Source organism: Hippoglossus stenolepis, chromosome 23 (assembly GCF_022539355.2).
Source record: "Hippoglossus stenolepis isolate QCI-W04-F060 chromosome 23, HSTE1.2, whole genome shotgun sequence".
In the NCBI taxonomy this organism is placed as follows: domain Eukaryota; kingdom Metazoa; phylum Chordata; class Actinopteri; order Pleuronectiformes; family Pleuronectidae; genus Hippoglossus; species Hippoglossus stenolepis.
Window position 1 is genome coordinate 16,113,555 of NC_061505.1, and position 27,012 is coordinate 16,140,566.

The 27,012-nt window shown below is 41.1% G+C and overlaps 1 protein-coding gene across 2 annotated transcripts; it reads left to right on the plus strand.

Annotated features, from left to right (window-relative positions):
* Positions 1-5,000: 5,000 nt before the first annotated feature.
* LOC118103062 (SH3 domain and tetratricopeptide repeat-containing protein 1) lies at positions 5,001-26,435 on the plus strand. Of its 2 annotated transcripts, XM_047338708.1 has the most exons (19): positions 5,001-5,157; positions 6,810-6,863; positions 10,753-10,883; positions 12,093-12,198; positions 12,387-12,527; positions 12,666-12,864; positions 12,997-13,073; positions 14,645-14,840; positions 14,956-15,086; positions 15,934-15,972; positions 16,074-17,432; positions 18,050-18,190; positions 18,276-18,497; positions 18,616-18,796; positions 18,973-19,123; positions 20,203-20,325; positions 20,564-20,714; positions 21,693-21,889; positions 25,566-26,435. In XM_047338708.1, the coding sequence occupies exons 1-19, from the start codon at positions 5,127-5,129 to the stop codon at positions 25,800-25,802; spliced, it is 3,867 nt and encodes a 1,288-aa protein (XP_047194664.1). In that variant the 5' UTR covers positions 5,001-5,126; the 3' UTR covers positions 25,803-26,435. The 2 variants fall into 2 exon arrangements, with proteins under 2 accessions (XP_047194664.1, XP_047194665.1); XM_047338709.1 differs by lacking the exons at positions 20,564-20,714; positions 25,566-26,435 and having other exon boundaries at positions 21,693-21,834.
* The last annotated feature ends 577 nt before the right edge of the window (positions 26,436-27,012 follow it).

Sequence of the window (27,012 nt, forward strand, 5' to 3'; positions counted from 1 at the left end):
CTGTCTTCAAAACAAAAGCACCGTCGCGTCAAGCCATCGCGCAGATATGGGGGCGTCCACTGGACTTTTGTTCTGGAATCGGTAAAAGGAAGTGTACTTCTGCCGTTAGTGTGATGACAAAAAAAACACACAACAGAGTAATGGAGTCGTTTTCTTAAGTAGCGCCCTCTAAAGTTTACAAAACGAACAGTGACCCTTGTGTCAACGTTATTGTTCAACCACCTAGTCAGGGAGCCTTAGGTAAAAAGTTAATACATGATCTATTCATCTTTTATAGATCCGTTTCTATCCGTTAGTAAGGTCACTTCTGGGTTACCATGTCCTTTACTGTTATTATAACCAAGTGTGTAGTTTTTGTAGTACGACGTAACAACAAATAGATTATCAATTACTTTGTAGAATTAATTTTGGTTGTGATAGACTGTAGCTGTCTCAAAGAAATACGTCGTCTGACTTGGCCAGGGTCCATGTCACAGGGACTTGTTCTTGATAATGGCTTATAACTGATCAGTAAATATTTAGTCAAATGAGATGTATCAACACTCGTGGAGCTATTAAGCAAACAAACAATCCACGAATGTAAATAGTTGTTCCAATATAATTACATTCAATTTGAGCTCTTACATCTTGGATGTGGCAATTAATTAGCACAAAACTCCCTGACAAAAATGTAGTCCACGGAAAAGCATTTATCCCACAGTAAAATCTAAAAATGTTCCTTTTTTGTTTTACTTGAGAATCTCATTCTTGAAGATAGTTTTGTTTCAGCTTTTGTTTTCTCTCTTATTTCTTCTCATCGGTACTCTGCAGTACCTTTTTACAGGGGGGAGAATACTCTGGACCACTGCTACAGTACCATCAGCAGGGCTTATCATGCAGTTTCCCGCGCTGCTCTGGGTCTATCCGACCACGCTCTTATTCATCTGATCCCGGCTTACAGACAGAAACTCAAACTTTCTAAACCTGCTCTGCTGAGATCTAAGAACTGGAGCAGCAGAGAAGCTGTGGAGGAGCTGCGTGACTGCCTGGACAACACAGACTGGGACATTTTTAAAACTTCTTCCAACAGCCTGGACGAATTTACAGATGCTGTGACGTCATACATCAGCTTCTGTGAGGAAAGATGCATTCCAACACACACCAGGGTGAGTTACAACAACGACAAGCCCTGGTTCACAGCAAAACTCAAACAGCTTCGTTTGGAGAAAGAGGTGGCCTTCAAGACTGGGGACAAGGATAGGTTCAGACTGGCTAAATACTCGTTTGGCAAGGAGATTAAGGAGGCCAAACGACAGTATTCCAAGAAGCTGGAACAACAATTTGCAGCCAACGACTCCTCGTCAGTCTGGAAAGGCCTTCAGGTGATCACCGGCTGCAAAACCAAATCCCCCCCACTCTGTGGAAGACCTTCAACTTGCAAACGACCTGAATGACTTCTACTGCAGATTCGACAGACAATGGACCCGTTCTAACCCTACCCCACATTCCGAACCCCCCCCCACAGCTATCACACCTCTTCTTCCCAGCCCCCACACACACACAAAATGGTCCCAGACTGCCCCCTCCCCATCACACCTCTCTCCATTCAGGAGAGAGATGTCAACAAACTACTGAAGAGACTGAACCCCCGCAAGGCAGCTGGACCAGACGCTGTCTCCCGTCCACACTAAGGTACTGTGCGGACCAGCTGTCTCCAGTGTTCACGGACATCTTCAACACCTCACTGGCTGAATGCGTGGTACCTGCCTGCTTCAAAACATCCACCATCATCCCGTCCCCAAAAGCAGAGGATCACAGACCTTAATGACTACAGACCAGTCGCCCTGACCTCTGTAGTAATGAAGACCTTTGAGCGCCTCGCTGACCCACCTCAAGGCCATAACCAACCACCTCCTCGACCCACTGCAGTTTGCCTACAGAGCCAACAGGTCTGTAGACGACGCAGTCAACATGGGACTCCACTTCATCCTCCAGCACCTCGACTCCCCGGCACCTACGCCAGGATCCTGTTTGTGGACTTCAGCTCCGCATTCAACACTATCGCCCCAGCTCTTCTCCGAGACAAGTTGACACAGCTGAGCGTGCCTGAGCCCACCTGCAGGTGGATCACTGACTTCCTGACAGACAGGAGCAGGCGGAGGCTGGGCAAGCTTGTCTCTGAGCCCCGACCATCAGCACTGGAGCCCCACAAGGTTGTGTGCTCTCCCTCTACACCAACAACTGCATCTCCAGCCACCCCTCTGTCAAACTCCTGAAGTTTGCAGACGACACAACCCTAATTGGATTAATCTCCAATGGGGACGAGGCCGCCTACAGAGAGGAAGTTGACAGCCTGGCTTCCTGGTGCAGCCAGAACTTCCTGGAGCTGAACGCTTCGAAAACTGTAGAGATGGTAGCAGACTTCAGGAGGAGCCCAGCCCAAACCGCCGCCCTCACCATGTGCGACTCCCCAGTTAAAACAGTGGAGTCTTTCAGATTCCTGGGGACTATAATCGCACAGGACCTGAGATGGGCGGAGAACATCACCTCCACCATCAAGAAGGCCCAGCAGAGGGTGTTCTTCCTGCGGCAACTGAAGAAATTCAACATGCCGCAGAAAGTGATGGTCGAGTTCTACACGGCCATCATTGAGTCCATCCTCACCTCATCAATTACCGTCTGGTTCGCTGCCTCCACTGCCAAGGACAAGGGCAGACTGCAGCGGATCATTCGGTCAGCTGAGAAGGTCATCGGCTGTGACCTGCCGGCTCTCCTACACCTGTTCCACTCCAGGACCAGTAAGAGAGCAGGCAAGATCATTGCAGATCCTTCCCACCCCGGCCACCACCTATTCCAGAGACTCCCATCCGGAAAAAGGTTCCGGGCTATCAAGACCAAAACCTTGCGCCACCTGAACAGTTTTTTCCCCATGGCAGTGGGGCTCACAAACAAGCCCCCTGCATCACACTGACTCTGCACCCCCCCCCGCACATAATTTATAACTTATATATTATTGGCACTATCCCAGAACCAATCACTGCACCTTAGCACCGCACGTGCCCATAACATAACTTATTGTTCTTTCTGTATATAGTGTTGTTTTTATGTCGAAATGCACCAACCACACCAAGGCAATTTCCTGTATGTGTAAATATACTTGGCAATAAAAAGAATTCTGATTCTGATTCTGATTCTGACAAACTTCACTTTGAGATCCTCCCGAGAGTTGGCAATTCTTTTCTGAGACAAAGTTAATTAATGTCTTCATAAAATCATTAACTTTCATCATTTATCTTATGAGCTTTGGACGGGTTTAAGTATAACATATCTCTTTGGAGCTTGGAGGTCAAATTTCCCTCAATTTCTAAGACATGACTTTTTGATTTTATGGTGCCAAAGCTTAACCTGTTTGTGACACCTTACTGTTCTTATGATATCACTCTTAGCTCCCCTTCATTGCCTGCCTGTTTAATTCAGTATTGATTTTAAAATACTGCCCTTGACTTTTAACACCCTGCATTGTTTGGCAGAGAGCTATATCAGGACTCACCAGCCTGTAGCTTGAGATCCTCAGATAAGGTTCGATTCCGGTCGAAACTTGAGACTGCGGGTGGCCCCAAACCTTTGAAATAGTTTAACTGAGCAAGTCAGAGAGAGTTAACTCTCTTTTAAAAATCATGTCTCAAAAGAAGTGTTGATGTTTTAAAATACAACTGTGATCTACATAATCAGAGGGGGGGGACATTTAGGGATCGGTGCATAAACTTAGTCATCTGACAACCGTGTAATAAAAAAAGGTGTAATGAGGAGAAAAAGTATTTTATGACACCTCGTGCATGTGTATTACTAAAATGCTGAGCCATCATAAAACTGGAAATTCACGCCATTTGCAGCTGGTAAAAAGACTTGACATGTTGCCCCAGGTTTAAAACAACTCTGAGTTGAGAGAGGAACTGACTGGTGGAAAGGAAATGCTGAGTCTTTTCCTGGTATGTTTAAAAACACACTCTGGGTTACACAGTGAACCAAACCCACACACAATGAAACAGAGAGGGAAACTGTGGTGGGGGGGACGTTTAAGATAGAAAGTGTGTGCGTATGTGTGTGTGTGTGTGTGTGAGTGTGTGTGGATAATTCTTGTTTATATAAGGGAAGTAAATGTAATGAATCTTTATTTAAAATAATTACTTGAGCCTATATGTCCCTACCCCCATCCTATTGGTTGACCCTGTAATGGGGAGAGCTTTATTTGTTCACTGAATGATTATTAACCGGAAAACTGTGCACTTGGATTTTAAGGAAAGACTTTAGGAACTGTTGTATTTGTAGAACTATTTTAATTAATATTTGTTTATACACTCTACAGAAGAAATAAGAAGCAGATATAATTGGCAAATTCAAACAATATACTGTAATACTGATAAGGTTCTAGGTACAAGTATCAGGTCAAGTTAACCAGAGTAATACAGGAAACTATGCAAGTGTAACTTCAAATTAAAAGAATCCTCTTCAGCTTGCCGTCGTATATCATCTGCAGTAAACTTTTCAGCATACATGAGTTACATATTTAAATGCAAAGGTCCAATGAAAGGAGCCTACTGATAGATGAATGCATTAACATATTTAATACAAACACCATGTCCCCTAATAAGCGAGCGACCCAAATATCAATAATTCATTCACAAAGATTAAATACAATACATTTATGATTTTGTGGATAAGTGAGTAGATTCAAAGAAGAAGAAATGTTTAACAAAATATGAATTTATCATCAGAGCAAAAGAACAACTGTTGACAGGAAAATTACTCCTGTATATATAAACCATAACTTGAAAATTAAATACATTAGTAAGTAAATAAAAGAAACAAAAAAGTTAATAAAACATAATCAAAATACTAAAGCCTATACCTCTCCTACCCACAGCTATTGTATTTGACAACATGACATTTATTTTGAAAAGAAACACTAGGACAGTCACTGTGGTCACTTGACAGCACTGTGTGTTGGACTGAGAGAGGAGTCACTGCTCGCCAATCCCTTAGGTTGCATGGGACACATCTGCCAGGTCAGGCTCAGATAGCGGGAGACAGATACCGCAGAAAGTTCTCTGCACACGGACAGCAGCAAGAGCAAGTGAGAAGAAATCATGTCGAAATCCACCCGACACAAAAGAATGGGTAGGCTATCTGTATTTATATTCCTATAGCCTATTACAATGGGATCGTTTGAGTGTTCTGTGCACATATGTGTTAAAACCTCATAGGCCATAATTCCATACTTTACTTTTTCTTCGATTTAAAGGGATTGATAATGGAATAACTGACGACAAATCAATTACAATTTTGATATTATTTTGTAAGATACCGAACAATATCTGTTGCTCAGATAAAGCAACCTAAAACATCTACAATTTTCATTATATACTGGGCTGAATTAATGATGTAGAAGGGCATAAATGAACTGGGGGCTTTAAAACATGGCTTATAATATCTCAACTTTAAATTATATTGAATATCCTAAACATTTTAAAGTGGTAAATATCTATTAAAATCTATATAATAACATTACATTAAGCCCTAAAGAAATGTCCATTAAAGGTGCAACTTATTTAATCCATTTATTGATTAAGGCCCTTTTAAGAGTTATAATGAAGGTTGCCATTCACTTTGTTTGGTCAGTTTTAGGGGGATTTAACCACTGGAAAAATAAATAAATGATGCAGTTAACCCATTATAAATACTTTAACAATCACAATCTATTTATTCCTATAAAATACCAAGGATTCACTCTGATAACCACTGGTGGTACACCAAAACAATCAAAAGTGCCACATGCTGGCCCTCTGTATTTTACTGGCCATTTAGCTTATACTATTAAGATGGAAAGACTCTCTCCCCCCTAAGTATTCTAAATCGATCAAAGAGGCTATGCAGTATGTTAAGCAAGTGAAGATACGATTTTGGAATTTTGTGTCTGTTCTGAAATTCTATGTTACTTGGCAGCTATTGTTGACATTTGTAGAAAATATGGAGGCCTCGATGATATTCATGTTTCTTCACTGTGGTAGTCGTCAAAGATTAATTCTATGACACAGGTCTGGTGGGTGTTTTGGGCTGGGTGGATATGTTCTGTTTGTATTTCTATTTGTTATATGAAAATACTTATTAACAGAATTCTTCTTTTTGCGTTACGAGCTTGTCCCCGCCTAGCAACAAAGCTATGGACAAAAATGTTCTTAGGTTGATTAAAAATGTTTTTTTAATCGGTTGAGTCCTCATATTTAAAAACGAAATTCTCCTGACGTTTTCGCCTCGCCACCTCTTTGAAAAACAGTTCATCACTGAAGCGCAATGAATCATGGGATATGTTGGGCAGGGAAGAATTCACCCGGTGGACCCCTCGTTGCTCGGGGCTGCAAGGACACATTTGTCGGCCGCATCCGGAGGAGCCTTCGAATTGGGACAGTTTAGTTGCGTCTCTGGGATGCTATCAGTCTACGAATGCAGCCGACGAAGCGTGACAGCTTGTCTCAGTAATGAGGGAGCAACAAATGCGCCCTTTCACCTCATCCTCACAGGAACTGTGAAGACATTTGTTTTGTTTTCAAGTCAAGCATGACTGAAAATGTTTCTGAAGATTCTCAGTCATCCAGGTCACTATACATCCAATTTTGCTAATGGATATCAAGTAGTCCTTTTGCACTTTTGCACATGTTGTTTATGTATGTCCTTTTGTGAAGTAAAATGTACAAGACGTTTCCAAAGTGTGGTTAGGTGAGCGACTTCAGCTGTCCTTTGAATGTTTTTAACAGTGCAGAGTTTCTCCACAGATGCTGCAAGCCTGAAGGGAACTCTATCAACATGTGAGGAAAACGTCCCAACTGGTAACTACAGCACATTCCAGACACGCCAGTTTCAAAAAATAGATCACCGGGGATATGGAGATTTAAAAGTAGCAGATTGTACGCCACTCCTGTTTTAGTGCCAATATGACTAAAATGAAATGATATGCAATGAAATTATATGATAAGCCACCTTACCCGAATGTTATATAATTGATGTTCCACTGGTATATGCCCCTTATAAAGGTATGTCATTGCAGTTACAGCTCCTTTTTGTCATATAACAATGGTGTACCAGTCTTGTAGGGTCAAATGCCAGTTCATACGCCATTGCTGTTAAACTGCCCTTTTGACACAGAAATGCACCAGGGCACTTGTGTTCTGCTGAAAGAAACAGTTTCCCTTTGGCAGCTATTAGTGTTTATAATATTGGTAGACAAGACATTTTTTAGGTTAAATAGGAAAATACAAAACAAAGTAATAGCAAACATAGCAAACATAATACCTGTAAAAAGAAAATGACCTCAGTGGAAAATCATGTGATAGAATTTTAAGAGGTTTATACCTTGAACCTGTGATGTCCTCTAAAGTCACTTATTAATCTGAGTTAGTCACACATGGTCATTATTGACTCAACTTACTGAATGAGTTTATAGTACAGGTTGCTCACTAGTCTGTCTTTTGTTAATGGATAAAAGAGTCAAATCTAAGTCAAAATAAATATAATATCTAAATCAATATCCACAATCATTTGTTGAAAAAAGTGGTAATATAGAAAATGTTTGGTCAAAAATGTAATGTTAACCATGATGACATTTTTTAAAATGCTTTAGATTGTTCATAGATTCATGCTTTGACCCCCTTTTTACATAATAAAAGTAGCCTATTGTTACTGGTTTATTTTAAATGTATAAAGTCTATGTATATTATTTCATACCTTCTGTTCTACAATTTAATTAACTTGAACCAACAGAGAGGGGAATATGCCAGACCTCTTTATGAATTTATATTACATATTTTACCAGCTGTTGAGATATTTCTTGCTGTTGACCTGGAACTTTCTTTGTAGCATTGTAACTCTTTAGACATACTTTTATTCTAGTGCGTGTGTGTGAATAAATAAGATGTCTTAAATTAGGTACTAAATTAAGTGTCATAAAATGTTCTAGAGATTGCGTTAAACAATTATTATTGAAAGAGAGAGGCGGCAGGAGCGCTACTGGTGTACCTCAAACCACTGGTGCTCATGGAAGGGGAATACATAAATAATGGCATGGATTGTTGGATTTCTGGGTGGAAGCATGCACCCTTCTGCTTTAATCTGCTCGTATGTGCTTGTTGTAAGCTTGATGCCCACTAATTCTTGCATACAAAATTTGTTAGTGTTAATGTCATTCCATATATACACGTACAAATGTGTGTTTTTTCTTCTTTAGCTTGAAAGATATCATTTATTTCAGTTAAAGTCTTAAATGTATTTTCAGGACCGAAAACAAGTAAATGCCAAAATAAATAATGAAATACATAAATAAATAAAAAAATGATTACAGTTTGGTGATGGATGGGCTGTTTATATATTTAAATATTTACTTATATATATTTGTATTTATTTCCGTATTTATATATTTCTACATTTATTTATTTCAGTATTTCTTTGTTTGCATGCTAATAAGGTAGGCAAGGTTAATTCTGTCTCAAGTCAGAAGTGAACAAGGGGAACAAGAGGAGTCAAGTTTAATCTCCCAACAAACGTCTCTTTTGGAGAGAAGTCTGGAGAGTAGCCACATTGAAAGCAATGCTTTGTGAGAATCAGGTCGGCCACTGAACAACACAAAGAAAACTGTGCAGGTGAGCAGCCCGATGGATGCCATGGCAAGCGAGGTGACAAACGACTACAGATTGTTTGTCTCTGCCAAAGAAGTCGGAAAGTTTATCGAGTATTTTGTGCAAAGAAAAAATGTGATAAATGAACGACCATGTTTCCATCAGCATCAGCAAAGGCTGGGAGAGAAATCGGAGCGTTTTATCAGGGCTTTGTATTAACATTGACCTCGTGACTTCGTTGCAAGCAGAGAGGAAAATATCTGCAACCTGATTGTTGTTCGGAATCTCAGAGTCGTCTCTTGCAAGGTGCAGCTGACGAAGGATCTGATGCTAGCGTTGACCATGGAGATGTTCAGGCAGTTGAAGGAGTTGGCTTCACGAGTCAGCATTGCAGGGAGAGGCCGTGTGGGAAGCGTGGTCCAGTAAAGATGAAAACTGCCCTGCTAAAAAGTCCACATGAAATACAAACAACCTACTCAGCAGGCCGTTATCTGTTCAAATGAGCCTGGTGAGGAGAATGATGAGACAGTGAACAACAGAGGACATGTACTTGCATATGGTGAGCATGAGACATTAAAGACTGAACACACAACACTCCTTTGAACACATTAAGGTGCTGTTAACTGCTGCACTGGTACTCGCCTAATATGACATGAGCAAGGCTTGTGCTGTGTCGGCTGATGCAAGTAGTTATGGACTTGGGGGGGCATGCTACTTCTGCTAAACAGAGAGCTGTGGAAACCTGTAACATACGGATCCAGACACCTCACGGAAGCAGAAACTGACAAAATTGAAAAGGAAGCTCTGGCAGGTGTGTGGGACGTTTGACAGCAGGGATGGCAATATTGTAACAAAGTCAGCACAGTCAGCAAAGGATGGTGAAGCTTATTTGAGGTAAGCTTTTTAGTTGGACCAGCCTCTTCCTCGCACAAACATGGGTAAGCCCAGCGCACCCATGGACCTGCTTCTCTGAAGGAAAGTTGTACCTGCTCTTAACCAGACCAAATAGATCAGAAAATAATGCTATCAATAGACATAATGAATGACCAAGAAAGAAAGATAGGTAGACAAGTAAAATGTTGTTCCCGCAATGGGCGGATGGATTGTGTGATTGAAAGGCTCACGTATTTAAGGCCAGAGTTGGAGAATTTGAAAGGTACTGACAATGGGGCATTTCTGCAACTTCCAGAAGGGATAGAATGCAGGATACTGGATTCGTTGTCCCACACATGTAAGAGGAGGCTATCGGCATCCAGCAAGATTTTGTGTTCAGTGCCCCATCGCTGAATCCCATTAAATCCTCTTTCTGCCTTCAGGGCAATTGGCAGTGGCTCAATGGTGATAACAATGGGGGAAGTGGGCACCCCCTGACACATCCTGCATGTAAACTAACTCAAGTTTACAACCTCAAGGCTTAAAACTGGCTGTTCATAAATCAATGGAAGGACATTAGCGGCTTAACTCCATTATTTCAGAGACAGTAACTACTTCTTCGCTTGACTTATTCCAATGTTTGTAAGGCAGGAAATAGATACACATATTTCTATTACATTAAAAACTATGGCACTCAGTAGAGCGCATAGCTCTTGCATAAGTCCCTTTAAATTCAATGACGCTGCAGCAAATTACACAAGTTTTGAGATATTATTCAGTTCTTCCCTGACCTATTCTGCATCCTTCTTTGTGGTAATTTTGTGATCGGACCTGGTAAGTAGTGTTAATGCTCCTAACAAACAGACACTGTAGAATTTGGTGCAGCTTGAGGGGGATTATTGGACCTTGGCAGAAGTATGGGTTCTACTGAGTGACATTCTAGTTACTTATTTGTTACTTATCAACATAATGCTAATACTTATATATCAATGATAATCTGCAATATTAAAATAAGCCTCTATGCATACATGTGCAAACTTAAGCAGGGCCATTTGGAATTGATTATTCTGCTTTCTGTTGTATCCCTCCGAAATAACCCAAATGGAAACAGATGTAATCCTCCATGATTGTGAATCAATATCTTAAATGTTTTACATAAATCTTACACACTGAACCTTTAAAACACTCAGAAAATGAAATCGTGCCATGCCCTGAATCTGTATTCTGTGTTCAGCTCTGCCTGTGAAGCTGGATGTGGTCAGGGGTCCCGAGCGTCTTCCTGGAAATGAGAAGTTAAAAGAAATGTTGCAAGGGAAACTGCGCATTCTGCAGGTTGACAGCACCGAGGTCAACGCTCTATTCATGGTATAGCCACACCCACACAAACACACACACACACAACCTTGTTCTTCTGTCTTAGTGAGGACACTCATTTAGAATTGCACTCTGGGGACAAATAAAGTTGTTTTGAATTTGAATTGGCATAACCCTCCCTCGCCCCTTTACCCTAACCTCGACCATCACAAGTAAATGCCTGAACCTAATCCTTACCTTAACGCTAACTCTTAGAAAGTGAGGACCGGACAAAATAACCTCACTTTCCCTAAATGTCCTCACTCCTTCAGGTCTAGGATGAAAATGGTCCTCACAAAGATATCTGTTAAAGTACACACAAACAAATAAATATATAAGCCATTCTTTTTCAAGCTTTTCGCATTTTACAACAAAGATTGCATTTATATTTCTAAACTTTAATCATTCCCTTAGGTTACTGTTTTCCTTTATAATAAATGTCTTTCATTGTGTGTATATGTTTGTGTGTAAAATTATGAGATCTTTATCAAACTGACAGAGTCGTGTTTCAGTATAAACAAAATATACAGGGACACTGTGAAGCCTGAAACTTATTCTGCTAATATAAGAATATTATTTACTAAAATCTGTTCCAGAGTGCATTCTTACGTAATAATAAACTTTTCAACAAAGTGTTGACAGATAGGAACAGAACAAAAGAGGAGAGCAGACGCAACTGTGTGTGGCCGTGTGTCAGGAAGTGTGAGAGCGAGAGGATGTAAGTGGGAGGTGTGGGCTTGGCGGCTCATTCACAGTGTGTCAAGCCTGGTCTTAATGTCTCTCAGTCCAATAAGCATGTCATTGTCTACGCGTAAACATGGTCTGTGTTTTGTAGAAAGAACTTTTAGAGTTTAAAAACTAGACTCACACACGTAGGTTGTCGCAGCACACGTTGAGAAAAAGCAGCAACCCGTCAAATCTTGTTTACAGTTCAGTTTTGCAAATTAATAAACTACAAAAAACGAATTACATTAACTTTCAACTACAGCTGACGGCTGTCCTAGCACCGCGATGTCAGAGGTTTTCTGTCAGTCATCATGTACTGACGTCTTGAATCCCTTGTGCCAGTAGAATATAAATTGGTGATCAGTGGTGTGATACATAAAACAAAATCATTATAATTGGACTAATGATTGCTAAATGTTTCCTCAACAAGGTTGTCATGCAGTTACAAAATCATACATATCTGTCTTGTCTATTTTTTTCTCTCTGTGTGTGCAGGAGTTGTCTGCTCATGTCATCTCCATCAATAGTGAAGAAAATGTTATATTTGTAAGATTCCAAACATTTGAAGAGATATGGAAGTTCACCACATATTATACAACAGGTATGTTTGGGATAAAAAAAAAAGCTGTTTTCCATGACACCTTTTGCAGTATTTTGTTGTTGTTGCATTACTTCAAAAGTGCAAATGTATTATAAATGATAATTATTACATCGTATTAAAGCTGTATGCAATTCTTGTTTCATAGACAAATATGAGCATCCCTTTTCTGCTGATTCTCCGTCTTCCAGGTTTCCTTGGTCGGTGTATGGAGAATTTGTTGTTAGATGAGGAGTTCTGGCTCAGCTCTTTGGAGGAGGACGTCGCTATTGCGGTTTCCATTCAGGAGGAAACACTGAATCTTATCTACAAAGGCATCCTCATGCAAGATGGTAGGTTTTGAATCTAGTGTGGTGTTCTAAACGATACATGACCTTTACAACATTGATAATAGAGTTTTAAAAGTGGTATAAACTGTGAGAAACAACATCAATTATTAGTCATCTGCTACTGCCACTCTCTGTCCTTAGGTTCTTTGTTCGCTATTTGTCGTGCCAACCAAATGTTTGATAGCTCTACATCTGGAAGAGACCTGCACCTGGAGCAGGGTGACATAGCTCACTTTGAGCCTCCCTTCTTGGGCTCAGGCTGGACCGTTCTATGCCTATCTGATGGAGCCCGGGGAACTGCACCCAGTCCCGATCTGGAGCCAGTGATTCCTTTCCATCAGTGAGTCACCTCTCCATGCTGTGTCTGTAGTCTTATATCCGTAATACCTACTGCTTTTACTATTCTGGAATCATACAGCGGTTGATAGGAGGTAGTCTATCTTTGTGCTCTTATGATCCCGTCTCTTCACAGATGGTTTCTCAAATCCTGTGCTGAGAGCATTTTAGTTGGAGATGGGAAACCTGCCTGTGACTTCCCCCTGCAGTTTGGTAAGTGCAGTAAAATCTATTGAGGGTAGTTTCACTCAGAAATAATTTTAGAAATATATATAAATCAATAAAAATATGGCATTCCCTATATTCATGTTTATAATTCAGTGTTTGCACAGTTTTTGCCTCTTTGGTACTACTATTTGAACAGCCATTTCAACTTCTATTAGGAATTGCTTTTTGACAGCAACTTACTTTAAGAATTCCAAAACAGCTCTTTTGCTCACACATTGATGACTTGCTCTTGAACGTTAGCTAAACAAACAATGCAGATCTGAAGAACTCAGAGAACATCTTGGGTGGATGGCTTGAGGGCTGGAGAGCAAGAGAATTGAAAATCCTCGGTGGTTTGCTGGACCGATATGAGGGCCCTCAGGAGTGAGCAGACAGGCGGATAGAGGGACAAATGAAAGACTGCCCTACAAGGTAGAGGCGAGGGCAGGGCCACTCTGGTGGGGAATTGCCAGGTGAGCGTGAAGGCAGGACCACGTTGGAGGCTGATGGTGAGGGCAGAATTCTTTAGGATACAGATACCTCTGGCAGATACCTCTGGCAAAGGCAGGTCTCATCTGGAGGTAGAGAAGGATACTGGGGTCCAAAGAATGTGACCACTGACAGGGTGACAGGCTGAAAGGTGAAGTTGAGAAGCAGGCAATGGAGGCTGGCAACTAAAGCTCCAGGCAAATGACAATCTGGCTGGTCATTGATGGTCTAAAAGTTCTGGCAGTTTCAGTAGGGAATGTCAACTGGGGATGGGCAGGGCAGGAAATAGATGAGACGCTGGCTGGGACCAAAATCAGATAGGACAACCAACAACACAGCTGCGGAACCAGCTGGACATCGACCATGGCAGCAGATGTACAGTGTCCCTGCTATTTGGGAGAGCCTTTTCTTCTCCATTCAGATGGTCTAGCGCTTTCTGTGCTCAGCTAATGGTGTACATAACATTACATTACACATGTTCTTAAGAGATCAGTGACCAGACAGAGTTTTTGTTATACTCTTCAAGTCTTTCAAATTATTTCATAAATATGAGTATATAGATTGTGGTCACTGTCATTGGGGGGGCAGGCTGCACAGAGTTATCTGATCTGGAGCAGCACATCATCGGCAACACAGCACTGCAGGTGAACCCTCAGCTGAGCCCCTGTGGGAACCCGAGCCGAGCCTGACGGAACACATTTAGGTCAAAATGTTTTAAATAATATTCGGGTGTGGTCTGTAATTTCGGAAAAAACAAGCAATAACCATGTGTGAGGGACAGAGTATCACAAACTCAGTGCGACTACATGAACAGCATCAGACTTGGGTTTTGTTTGCACACTACAGACCGAATGCCTGTCGGTTCAGGTCGGACTTGGTGCATGTCGCACCCACAGACCTGGGTGTAGTGCAGCACTTTTCTCTATGAGAAGAGGCAATTTGGGGTTAAGTATCTTGCCCAAGGACGCTTCTGCATTCGGAATGGGGAAGACTGGGATTGAGCCTACGGCCTTCTTGTTTGAGAAATAAACCCATGACTCAAATATGAATTCATTTAGTCTCATCTCTGTTCACTCTCCTCCATTTAGCCAGAGGAACGTGTCTGGCCACAGTGGAGTATCATGCTGAAGGCCCATACGAGCTGAGCATGGCACCAGGTGATCGCATCATCATTGTGGGACTCCTGGTGTCTTGTTTCGACTGGTTCACAGGAAGGAAGGAGGCGACAGGGGAAGTGGGTCTGGTCAAGACAAGCCTAGTGAAACCATTAACTGACATTTCTGAGTAAGTGCATTACCACTGTATTAATGTTATTGCTATTGCCTACCAAACTTGTTTTATGATAGATTATACTAAATAACAAAACTGTATGTTTTTCTGTTCCCTTTCACCATTGCAGCTCAGCAAATGAAGTTTTGGAGGAAGAGGAAGGGATGTTCTACAGTCTGCAAGAGGACAAAGTCATAGAGGAGGCAATTGCCTTATTGAAGAAGAAATCTCAAAATGACACTGGTCATAACTATAAACTGGGTAAGACTGCAAAATAAATTGCAGGGCAAACCGATTTCTACAGATTTTCCATCACTGTGTTTTCTGTTTCTACCACAGATACAGGTGGAAGTTACTTGATAGTTAGCACACCTACTTTTCAGCTGCTTATCAAGATTCAATTTCATATTTTCAGGAACAAAACACGTATATAATGTGACTTGCTGGACCAATACTTCAGACTGATGAGAAAACAAAGCAAAGTTATGGTTTTGCTACTACATTTTTTCTCTTTCTGAAAATAAACCTTGTAAATTTCTTACTATTAGGTTAATATATTTGAACAGCCTATATCAATGATCAGACTATTATCATCAACGGACAAAAACAATAAACACAATAAAGAAATCTGTCACTTTTTGACTTGGTTCAGTCCAACCTGTCGCTGCTTGACTCACTGGGGGTTCAACAATTTTTAACACCCTACACTTTCAAAACAGTTACATCCACGGCCCAAACTATTATTTTAACTGTGCTAAACAAAAGGAAAACATCCATATTCAGTTCCAATATCAGTCGCACTATATTTTCCAGTGTGCAAATAGGATGCATGATAGATATTTTTATTATTTATAATGATCACATTTTTCTAAACATCAGTTACTGCAGCCCAAAAATATTTTTTATAAAACGAATATTAATACATTTGTATCCTGTTGTAAATGTGTTGTTTTTAAGAACACACATCAAGAACATCAATGTTCATAAATTTCCTTTTTTATTGAAACTGAATTGTTGTTGAGTTATTCATGAGCTTTAATCAACTGTTTTTGAGATTTTAGGAAAATATCTCATATACGTTTTTGCACTTTTTGTTGTTCAATCTCAGATATTGTCCGTTGCCAAGACTCTGAAAATATACCATCATGTAAGTATTACTATATAATGTCACATTTATTTTTATTTTTAATTTGATCAAAGTATCTTTCCTCCTTATTTTAGCATTGCTTTTTCCTTCGACTTTTGCAGTGAACTCTTCATGTCAAGTTGATCCTCAGCAGACTGATCTGAAGAGGAATATGCAGAGGATTCTGGATGAAGGAAAAGACTCATCAGATTTCATTGCGACCATGAACAGGACTTTGGAGGATTCAGTCGCACCTACAGAGGCAAAAGACCCAAGCCCTCCCTGTTTCACTGTTTACCCAACTGTGGAGGGAAACAACACTGACAACTTCAACCCGCTTTTCACTTTTTTGGAGGGACAAGAATGCAAAGTAGAGTTTAGTGTCCTGTACGGACTGAGTTCAGAGCTCCTCGCTTCCACCGCCTTCTCCGGTCACTCTGACGAGGAAGAGCTGATTTCCTTCCTGGCTGTTGCCAGGGAAGCAGCCAGGAAAAAGCGACTCTTTTGGTCACAGACTCGTTTGTGCTTCCTGTTAGGTAAGCTCTGTGCTGGGAGGTCAAAGTTCAGCCAGGCTCGGGTTTACTTTGAGGAGGCCCTCAGTGTTCCACAAGAAGGCTTCAGGGACCTTAAACTGTTGGGCAGCATTTACTCTAACCTGGCTACCATATATCATTTGCAGAAAAATACTGAAAGTTTCTTTTCCGTGATGGAGCGACTTGCTGCCTTGCAATTAGGAATCCCTGGCTGCCTGGACAGCTTAGAGGACAACGCTGTACTTAAATACATCCTCAAGAAAGCTGTTGTCTCTCACAACAAAATGGCGGAGGCCTGGGCTTGTTATCTTTTGGCAAAGTACCACTGGACTGAGAGCGCTGGACGGGCTCAAGTTGTCCCATATCTTGAGAGACTTCTGGTTCTCTCTACTGAAGCTCAGAGACCATGGACATTTTCAGTCAGTAACGGATACTTGACCTTGGCGAGGCTGTACAGTGAACTCTGCCTTCTCCACCTCAGTGTCAGCTCAGCCAGGCGAGCTTCTCTTGAGCCATCTGCCAAACTGAGTGACTGTCTCAGCAGCATGGCCCTGGTCCTGGATAATTACAACAAACTGTACGGGATCACAGAACAGGAAGCCTCCATCCCACCTGAAGTGGCCCCATTTTTACACCAAGCCCTCTCTGTGATCAAAGCCCAAGGAGGAGGCAGGAACCAATACCACATTTTGAGCCACCAACTTACTGTTTGTCTCTGCCAACTTTTTTACAAGCACAAAATGGTTGAGCGCGCAATCCACCAAATGCACATTCTCATAAACAACACTCCACCTTTACATAATGTCCCCATCTCTGTGTCAGAGAGAAGCAGTGCCCTTATCTGGCTGGCATGGCTTCACATTGACAACAGCCAGCCCAATCTTGCATTGGATATACTAGACTCCGTCCTCTCTTCCACGCCAGAACACTGCACAACCCCTCAGGAAGGTCAGTTTCTATGGTTACATGCACTTATCTGACCCATCTGTCAATTATATAATCCATTCATGATAGACCTGAAGTAAGTTCTACATTAGACTGAACAAAGGACAACATTAGAGGCACAAGGGTGCAAAGTAAAACTGGTGCTACTGCTGCCATGCTCTGAACAGTAAAGTACATAGTGAACATTCAGGAGGAACAGTTTGTCCAACTGCCCAAACCTGGAAACATAATTTATATATACTGCACTCAGCTGTTGATCCCCAACAGATAGTTCGAGCGTGTAAACCCCTTACACCACAAATAGTTGTTTTGCATATACGTCTGTGTATAGAATGATTACACAACATACATATTAATGAGTAAACTTTAGAGATGTTGGGAAGTGTATTCATGATTTTTTTAAATAGCCAGGCTAGCCATTTCCCATTCTTCTTATCTCTATGCTAAGCTACACTATCCATGTTTGCTATAAGATTTATTTCTTGGGAAGAAATGAAATTATATCATATTATACTATCATATATATATATTATTCCTTAAATGACTCCTTTGTAATATAAACATGTGTTTAAAAAAACTGTATCCACACCAAAATATATATTTTTTAATTGCACATAAAGGTGTAGTCCATAACATGCGTGGTGTGGCACTTCGATGTACGGGTGACCTCCAGAGGGCAGCAGAGAGCTACCAGGCTGCAGCTGACATCTGCCAAGAGTATGAGGACCTTTCCAACTGGGCTGTCACTCAGGCAAACTTCGGTAAGATTGCACAGGCTTTATGACGGATGGTTGTTCTAATGGTGTTCAGCTGTTGAGACGCGGTTTGTCCTTCATCCTCATAAAGGGCTGTTGTGTCTGAAGGCTGGAGCTAAACGACTCGCACAGGGCCACTTGATCGAGGCTGTGCAGCTCTTCTCGGGGCTGGAGGAAGAAGGCCATGAGGCAAACTTCATCACAGTGCTGCTTGAGCTGGGGGATCTCTACTTGAAGCAGCAGCAGATACACTATGGGAAGGGATGCTTCGAGTGGGCTCTGCTGCTGGCTATCAATGCTAACCTGTTAGATTGTAAGTGAGTAAGTCACACAGCCTCTTACAGATATTCAGTTTTTTTTTATTTTGTGGATATTTATAAATGATTTTTGCTCTTTTCACTGATCTGAAATGAACTCTTGCTTATTGTCAGATCAACTCACTGCCACGAGAAAACTGTGTCATCTTTATGGGTGTGAGAGTCCAGACCAGGCACAGTTCATCATCTACAGTGAGCACCAGGTCCAGCTGCTGGGACACACAGGGGACAGACAGCAGGAGGGAGACGCACTGGAGGCCATCAGCCAGCTCCTCCTCTCTCTGGGCACAGAAAGGTGTGTGTGTGTGTGCATGTGATATAATCAATTACCTTCTTTTTACCTTTCAGTGACAGGTTTTTCAATAAAAAAGTAAAATCCTTGAAAATGAAATCACGTTAGCCGTTAGTCTTAAGGTATTAATGATTCACTCACTTACATTATGGCAAATTTTCAAATATCGATGTTTTCAGGGCGTACCAGTCCGCTCTGGACTATACCAAGATCAGTCTGGGAATTTTCATCGACCTGGGCTGCAGGGAGAAAGAGGCACAGGGCTGGTTGCAGGCCGGGAAGATATACCACCTGCTGGGACAGACTGAACTGGTGGACCTTTATGTTCAGGTTTGAGAACAGCCGGTTAGTGGAAACCCCACTATACGACACCTGCCCAAGTCCTGTTGTCGTAAACGCAATATCACATGATCACCTCAAGATAATTTCTACAAATTTGGCACAAAGATTCACTTATACTCAAGGATGAACTGTAATAATTGACTGTCAAAGGTCAAGGTCAGCGTGACCTTATATTTTCATTTTGGCCATAATGGAGGAATACATACGCTAATTATGACAAAATACACGAATACCTTTTATTCAATTCTTGTATGTACCATACTTGTGAATACGATATCTCAGGAATTTAATTAGCGCTGGTACAAATGTCTACTTGGACTGAAGGATTGACTGATTATTCGATGTTGATTGATGTTTTTGTCTTTGGCTCCATTCTAAGGAGAAGCTCTTGATTGTTGCGTGTGAAAATTGTGAAATGACATCAGCAGTTTTAGAAGTAGACAAACCAGCTTGTCTAATGGCAACAATCTCAAATCTTCTTCATCATCATCAAAACTCTGCACTGCTGCCACCTATACACACATATACAGTTGAAAAGGTCTTTAATTCACTTACATACTGTTTTAATATTTACAGATGCTCTACTACAGTATTGATATAAGAAGTTAATGGACAGAAGCAACTGACCAACAAATGAGACAAATGGGAGTCACATAAAATAAGGCTGATCAGACCATTTGGAATGGACGCACACGACACACACACCCCATACATGCTGATGCCGCACTTGATTTAGTCCATTTTACTATGCCTCTTTATTAAATCAGGCTCAACATTCAGCCACCTCTTTTGGCCCAACCAGGAGCGGGGGGGCTGATGCAGCGGACACAGTAACTCAAAGTCGAAGAAATCTGAAATATCGCGCGCCTCATTCAGAATACAGTGTCATGTCAAAAATGTAGAAAGTGACATTCACGTGTGGTTTAAAGTTACAACTATTAATTAGTTCAGCGCAGTTTTTCTAGAGATTCAAGGTCTTGCCTATGTTTTCCACATGCCGCGCGCAGTTCACAGCGAAATAGACAGTGGAAATGATCTTTAAAAGCATTTGTTGATGTCATTGTCAGGTAGCTCAGGATGTCGCCCTAAGAACAGGAGACACCACTTTCATCCTCCAGCTTCTGGAAGCTGCAGGAGACATTTTCTTCAACAGCTGCCACAGCAGGAATAAGGCTGCCACCTTCTACAGGGTATGTTCTGGATAAAACAACTTGTGAAATATGATTATTTAAAAAAATATGTATCCATTGTCCAACCCAAGGCCCTCATCCAACAAATACCCATGATATAGATAAAATAAATGTCAATCTTGAGAATTATTCCACCCAGCTTAAATTGACCAAAACTACACAAATAGAACTTAATATAAGCCGGAGTTTATCATTTAAACCTTTCAAAATGTTCTGCATGTTTGTGTGTAATCCATAGGACCATGCTATGCCCATCGCAGTGAAGAGCAGCAGTGTTCGTACCAGGCTGAGATTGTGTAATAAACTGACTGAAGTGATGCTCAGTCTAAAGCTGTATGGGGAAGCTGTTGAATTTGCTCAGACTGCACTGGACATCAGCATCACTCTGGGTAGGAAAAAACTCCAACACAAAAATAAAACATTTATTTTGGTTTCGGATTTCAATTTAGTAAGATTGGATCTAGTCCTTATAATAATAATTTGCAGTGCATTTGCATTTGACATATTGGATAAATAATATCATGTATGAAATGCATTTACAATGCAATTTCAGAATTAACGCTCAGGCGCTCATTACATTTATAACAATACAGAAGTTTTAAATCCAGATTCACAGGATGGTAGGCAACCTGCAGAGCAAATATGCGGTGCAAAGAGGCTCAACACTGCCAGTGGCTGTGGAAGCTATGTTGTAGGAATATTGAATAAAATATTTGGTCAGCACTGAGCACATTGCCAGGAAGCAGCTGATCAGGAAATTCATCTATTTATTTAATAGAATTATGTGAATTTAATGTCAGAGTAAATCATGTTTTGCACCAAACTGTCATTTTTTCCTACCCTATAGTTTGCCACGTTATTTGCCTACCATCCACATCCTACCTGTAAGAAATGATATAAGCCACTTAATAATAATTACAATAACTTACCAGATTTGAACAATTTCACATTTCTCTGTTCGAGTAGTATCAACAGCGCTGAATATTTTGTCCGTTTGGTCTCATGGGACTTGAGAGTGAGACACAAGGTGCGTTCAAGATGGTCACAAGATTTTCAAACCAGCATGCATTGTGTTAGGACCAGCATGCATCACGTTAAGTCAGCCCTGCGCAGCGCCACATCAATTTGAACACTCCTAACACCCTGAGTCTCAGGAGTCACTTGGAGTGAATCTCCAAGTCTTTACATACACTTCACTTACATACCCATATTTATAAACATAGGTGGAAAAATACTGGAATTCCCTATGGAGTTACAACAATCAAGTGTTCAAACTTAAAAAGACACATCCAATTTGAGTTTCTCTTGACATGTAATGGGTTATGACTGAATAACTGTCTTCTGCTCCATTTGTGTTGGATTGACAGGTGAGCGTCTGAATGAGCGCGTGGCCTACCACCGCCTGGCCTCTCTGTACCACTGTCTGGAGCAGTACGAACTGGCTGAACACTATTACCTGAAGACTCTGACCCATTGTCCGACACCTTTGCAGTTTGATGAGGAAACACTGTACTATGTCAGGGTCTACCAGACACTAGGGGACATCATGTTCTTTGACCTAAAGGTAAGGGATTCAAATATATGGTGTGATTTTTCTACATTTCAAATCACGGACACTAACCATACGAGTGTGGAATGTACTCCTTCCACTTTGTATTTTCTGATGGCCCAGGAACCACCAGGGAGCTTTTAGTGCAGTAATAAACATTAAACAGCTGATTACTATAAATTTTCAAACTTTGCGTCATATCTCATGTAACGTTTGCAGTCTTCTCGCCTGTGCCTGGCCCTGCTGACTTTTTGCAGCCCACTGGCTGTCGCCCTAACTACAACATGCACTTCTGCATTTTGTGTATGCCTGCCCACTAACAGTCAGATTGAGAGGGGGGTGGCAGCGAAATCAAAACATCCTGTTCGAAATCAGTTGTCTAAAAAAAACCCACTGGAAGGCCATGTAGTTATGTGGACAGTTATGGAGGAAAACTATTTAGTAGTGTAATGTACTGAACTCAGACATTGAGAGCAACTTTATGAACCAGAATAAAGTGCAGAGGAACTACGGCGTATGGAGAAGGAAGAGGCCGCCACAACAGATGCTGAAACAGCACCAGACCGTGAGATTGTTTTTTTCTAAGCTGCCTCGTACAAGGGCCATCTAGCACTGCTGCATTTAGCAGAAGATGAGTCGCTGTGTTGCAGTGAATTTCACCACAGGAAGTTTGTTTTGGATGGACTTAACTATAACTGCAAAGGAAGGGACACAAGCCACAGAAAGGCTTCAGGCCACACATGGACAGAGGAGCTGGAGACACACAGGGTCTGGAAAAAAACAACCAAAGCCAGCAGGGGGCTGCTCTAAGTACATTTCAGCAACACCAGTCTAACTTGTAATCTGAAACAGTCGTAAGCTTCCAAAACTCATAGTTCAGTCCTCATCCAAATGAGCCAAGAAGACAAACAGGGTTATGTGAGCTTGATGCAATATCTAAAGGATACATTTCTCTTATATTTGTTTTACCACAACTACAGTGTATTATATCTGTTGGATTTAGCTCTAGAGCATATATTTTGCACTTTTCTTAAACTTTGTCACCTGCATATTTTTTAAACAAGCCAAAACCATAAAGAGATTTCATTAATAGAAAGGGGCATTATATACACAATAGTTTTTTTTATATTCTTTCTAATTCATGTGTGATTTTGTATCCTCCACTGATTGCATTTCTCTCCTAAAAGGGACATGTGCAACACACATGTTGTCATTTCTGGGAGTGAGTTCTACTGGGTGAGGGAGATAACATCTTCTAGTCCTGCCTGCCTGTGTAGTGTAGACCATTTCCATCACAGGCCCACAGATACAAAGAAATGACCAATGCAGATGATGGATTGAGACTTTGAACAAATCTTTAACCAAAAATGACATAGTAACATCATTCAGTTTACAGGATAATTGCCACGTGCATGGAACTTGTCCATTTTGGGTGAAACTACAGCATTCGAGACGTGTGGCGGCAGATTCAAGGAGTTCTAGTTGTTGACTTGTGTTTGTGCTCGAAAAATAACCAAAAAAGAAAAGTTTTCTGTATGAAAATAGGTGGAACTCTCATTGTATGAATTGCCATGCTGATTTGCAGTTGTGCAAATTTTGTCTATGACTTCACGTTCTTTTGAGTGAAAGTTTTGCACAATATTTGTCGTGGCAAATTGTCGAAAAAATCTCGGATTCATACCTAAGGATTTGTGCATGTGTAATGAAGGAATTTGAGAAGATTTAGAGAAAGGCGATTCTATACGTTTGCAAATCTTAAAGTATTTTTCTTTGTGACTTCAATACACATGTTACTTTTCTACAACTATAAATTCCTTTGTCACAGATACTCCGTTTTTTTGGTACCAATCAAACATTCATGCACACACCTTAAGCTCCAGACAAGCCTATCCTAGAGGAGAGGCCAGGGGATGTCTTTCAAGGTTGATAAACCGAGTGCGTTGTGGATGTTAGTCTACAAATACCACTTCCTTTTTCTCAGCAGACAGGAACAAGGAACAGCAACAAGTCCTATTTCCTCAAGTTCAAGTCCTGAGCTTTGTTTTATGTTGACTTCAATTTATACATATATATAGAGTCAGTGAAAACATCATATTTATGTAGCAGGGACTCATATGGGGTCTCCACCCAAGTGGTGGGGTATTGGTTCTTCTTCTGTGGTTTGACGTCCCATTTGAAATCCCGATTGGTTCTTATGGGTGCCAATAGAACTTTATTGTTATTGAAACAAAGAAAGGATATATGGTTAGGAGCTCTCAGCATGCCTCAGGGCTTTCAACTAAGCCAATACTGCCTTTAAATCACATAGCAGTCATGCACAGTCTCAACACTCATGTAACCGTTGTTTTCAGCACCTAGAGTATAAATGCCCTATGAGGCTCTATTACACATAAATATATATCAAATTTGTATATAGTGATATACACCAAAGAAGACAGTGAATAATCACACATAGTGAATCATTATAAGTAATTAATGGTGTCAATGAAAATAGATCAATATAAAGGATGTGAAGGTGTGATAATGCAACTATTATCTCAACATACTCCAGGTGCTGGTGTTGGTTTCCAATCGTTTTTGTTGACACAGTTAATACCTTGATGTTTTCATTATCCGGATTTTGGTTGGGTCAGTGAAACAAGAGGATCTTCTAGATTGTCGAACAATCTCGAGTGGGACTGTTTTAAGTTAGGCTCTGCCTCTGTTGTTCTCAACCATTGCCATCTCAAACATTGCTCTGTCAGTTCGGTTTGTGTGTCCATCTTCAGCCCAGAGGTGAACCGGGGAGACGTTTCAATTCACTACTTTTAAAGGGACTCACTTGGGTTTTGAATTCTTCCCCTCCCTCAGTGACACCAGGAAGCAGTTTGGCCACCTCCTGTATGTCAGACAACGCTCATGGTGGAAACACATAGTGGCTCTGATCATTGCCATCTGAAACTTCCAATAGGATAGGTTCTGACTGGTTCCTCATCAGAGTTTTTCTCTTTACGTAGCTGGACCTTTCGTTTGTCCCTTTTCCTCGCACAGAACTTAAAGCGGTGCCAGAGTATGATGCTCCCCTTTGGGTCTGTGAGGGAGACGGCCTGGCCTCCTGGGGAGTCTGCCTCACAGCAGGCCATCGGGGCTGGTGGTGGGGAAAAGGGTGGAGTTGGTTGTTGGACTGGTAAACGTCCTGTTTGTGATTGTTGACACCCAGAGGAGAAGGTTGGTGTTAAGGTGTGAACAGCATTGCTATTGTGTAACAAGGACAGCATTGTGGTGGATGAAAGTTGGTGTCTTAAACCACTTCCTGTTAAGTGATGTTTTCAACAGCCAAAATATAACATTACCATCTTCAAAAGAGTGTCCCTTGTCCTTGAGGTGTAAGTGAACTGCTAAGTCCTGGCCTGTGCCATCTGTTTGTGTAGTGGTTGTTTCCCAATCATCATTGCATCGGACTGCCTAAACCAGTGGTACTAATGGTCAAATTCTTTAGCGGCATACAACTGTACAAAATTTAAATTTAAATAGGCTAACTCGAAAATGTATTTAAATAGGCTAACTAAAAAATATAGGCTACTTCTGTATGAATGTGCTCATTACCAGAATATTAAGTTTAGTATCCCCTGTTTAATTCGTAAATAAAACGTTTAATATTTTGACAAACATTTGTTTTTATCGCCTGTACATTTTGGTGTCATCTCTACAGGACCCATTTGATGCTGCGGGCTACTACCACTTGGCGCTGGCTGCAGCCATGGACCTGGGCAACAAGCGGGCTCAGCTGAAGCTGTGCACACACCTCGCCACCATCTACCACAATTTCCTCATAGACCGGGAGCTGTCTCTCTTCTTTTACCAGAGGGCAAGAGGATTCGCTGCAGAGCTGAATGTGAGAAGGATTGACATTTCATCAGATAAGCATCTAAGCAGCATCTCACAGTAAAAGACCACATGTGAAGATCAGAAGAAAAACGAACATTTTGCTAGATGACACACAAGAAGTTAAAGCTCAGGTGATGGATGGTGATTTTTTGATGTAATTTTTAAGACCCTCCATGGAGATGATGAAGATGATGATCGCTCAGTTGTCCATTTAAATTGCTGACTGCATTGTACTGTATGCAAATACGATTCTGACAACGGGTTTGGAAAATTGTGTCTGCATTTATTAAATTGGCTGAGATCATAGTAGTTGTTTTCATAGTGCTAATGAGAATAGCATTTTGTTTGGTTCCAATTGTCAGAGGTTTCATTTTGAGCACAATTGAAAAAATCTGAGACTACTATGTTGTTTGGTAACTGTCTTCAAACCACATCATCTTCCCTGATTCCTTACACACAGTTACACTCATGTTATTTTGATTTAGCTTCGCAAACAACTGTGTAAAAATGAGCTCTTGCAATTTTCTCTCACCATAGATCTTTACATCATGCAAACTGGTTCTATACAACCTGACTAGATGAGCTATTTTGTATGTCAGTATGTCTAAATGCACTGAAGGATGTTCATGAATTTTAACATTGTGTTGTAAAGCCTTTATTAAATTGCTCTTGGACTTAAAGATGATCAAAAGGAGGATAATGTCATGGACATTTTTTATGTACTTACATATTTTCATATTTGCCACTGTCTAGAGGAGGATCTATAGCCATTTTCACACATGACCTGCGGGTAAAGTCCGGAGAATTGGCCACGGAGTTTCCCGGGAGTTTGCCTTTCACACATGCACAACACAGCAGGAGGTTCTCTGCACAGGCATGTTAACAACAGCATCAAATCCTCCGCATTATTCAGGTGAAGGGGGAGCAGAGGCAGGAAGCGACGTATTCCTTCTGCTGCAGAGATCACATGATCATGTTTCCAGCACCCCGACACCGGCATAAGCTCTTATCACTACAAACTCTCAATTCAATTCAATTCAATGAGATTTTATTTGTTCAGCAAATCCCAATATACAATATTTCAAGGCACTTTACATAGAAGGTCAAGACCTTAAAAATTATAAAGAAACCCAACAGTTCCCACAATGAGCAGCAGGGAGAGAGAGACCAGGAACAGTTATGTACCATCAAGTTTCAACTCTGACTAGTTGTTATAATGAAAACAATAAGAGGGATGATTATGGATGCAAAGATGATGTTAATGATAGCAG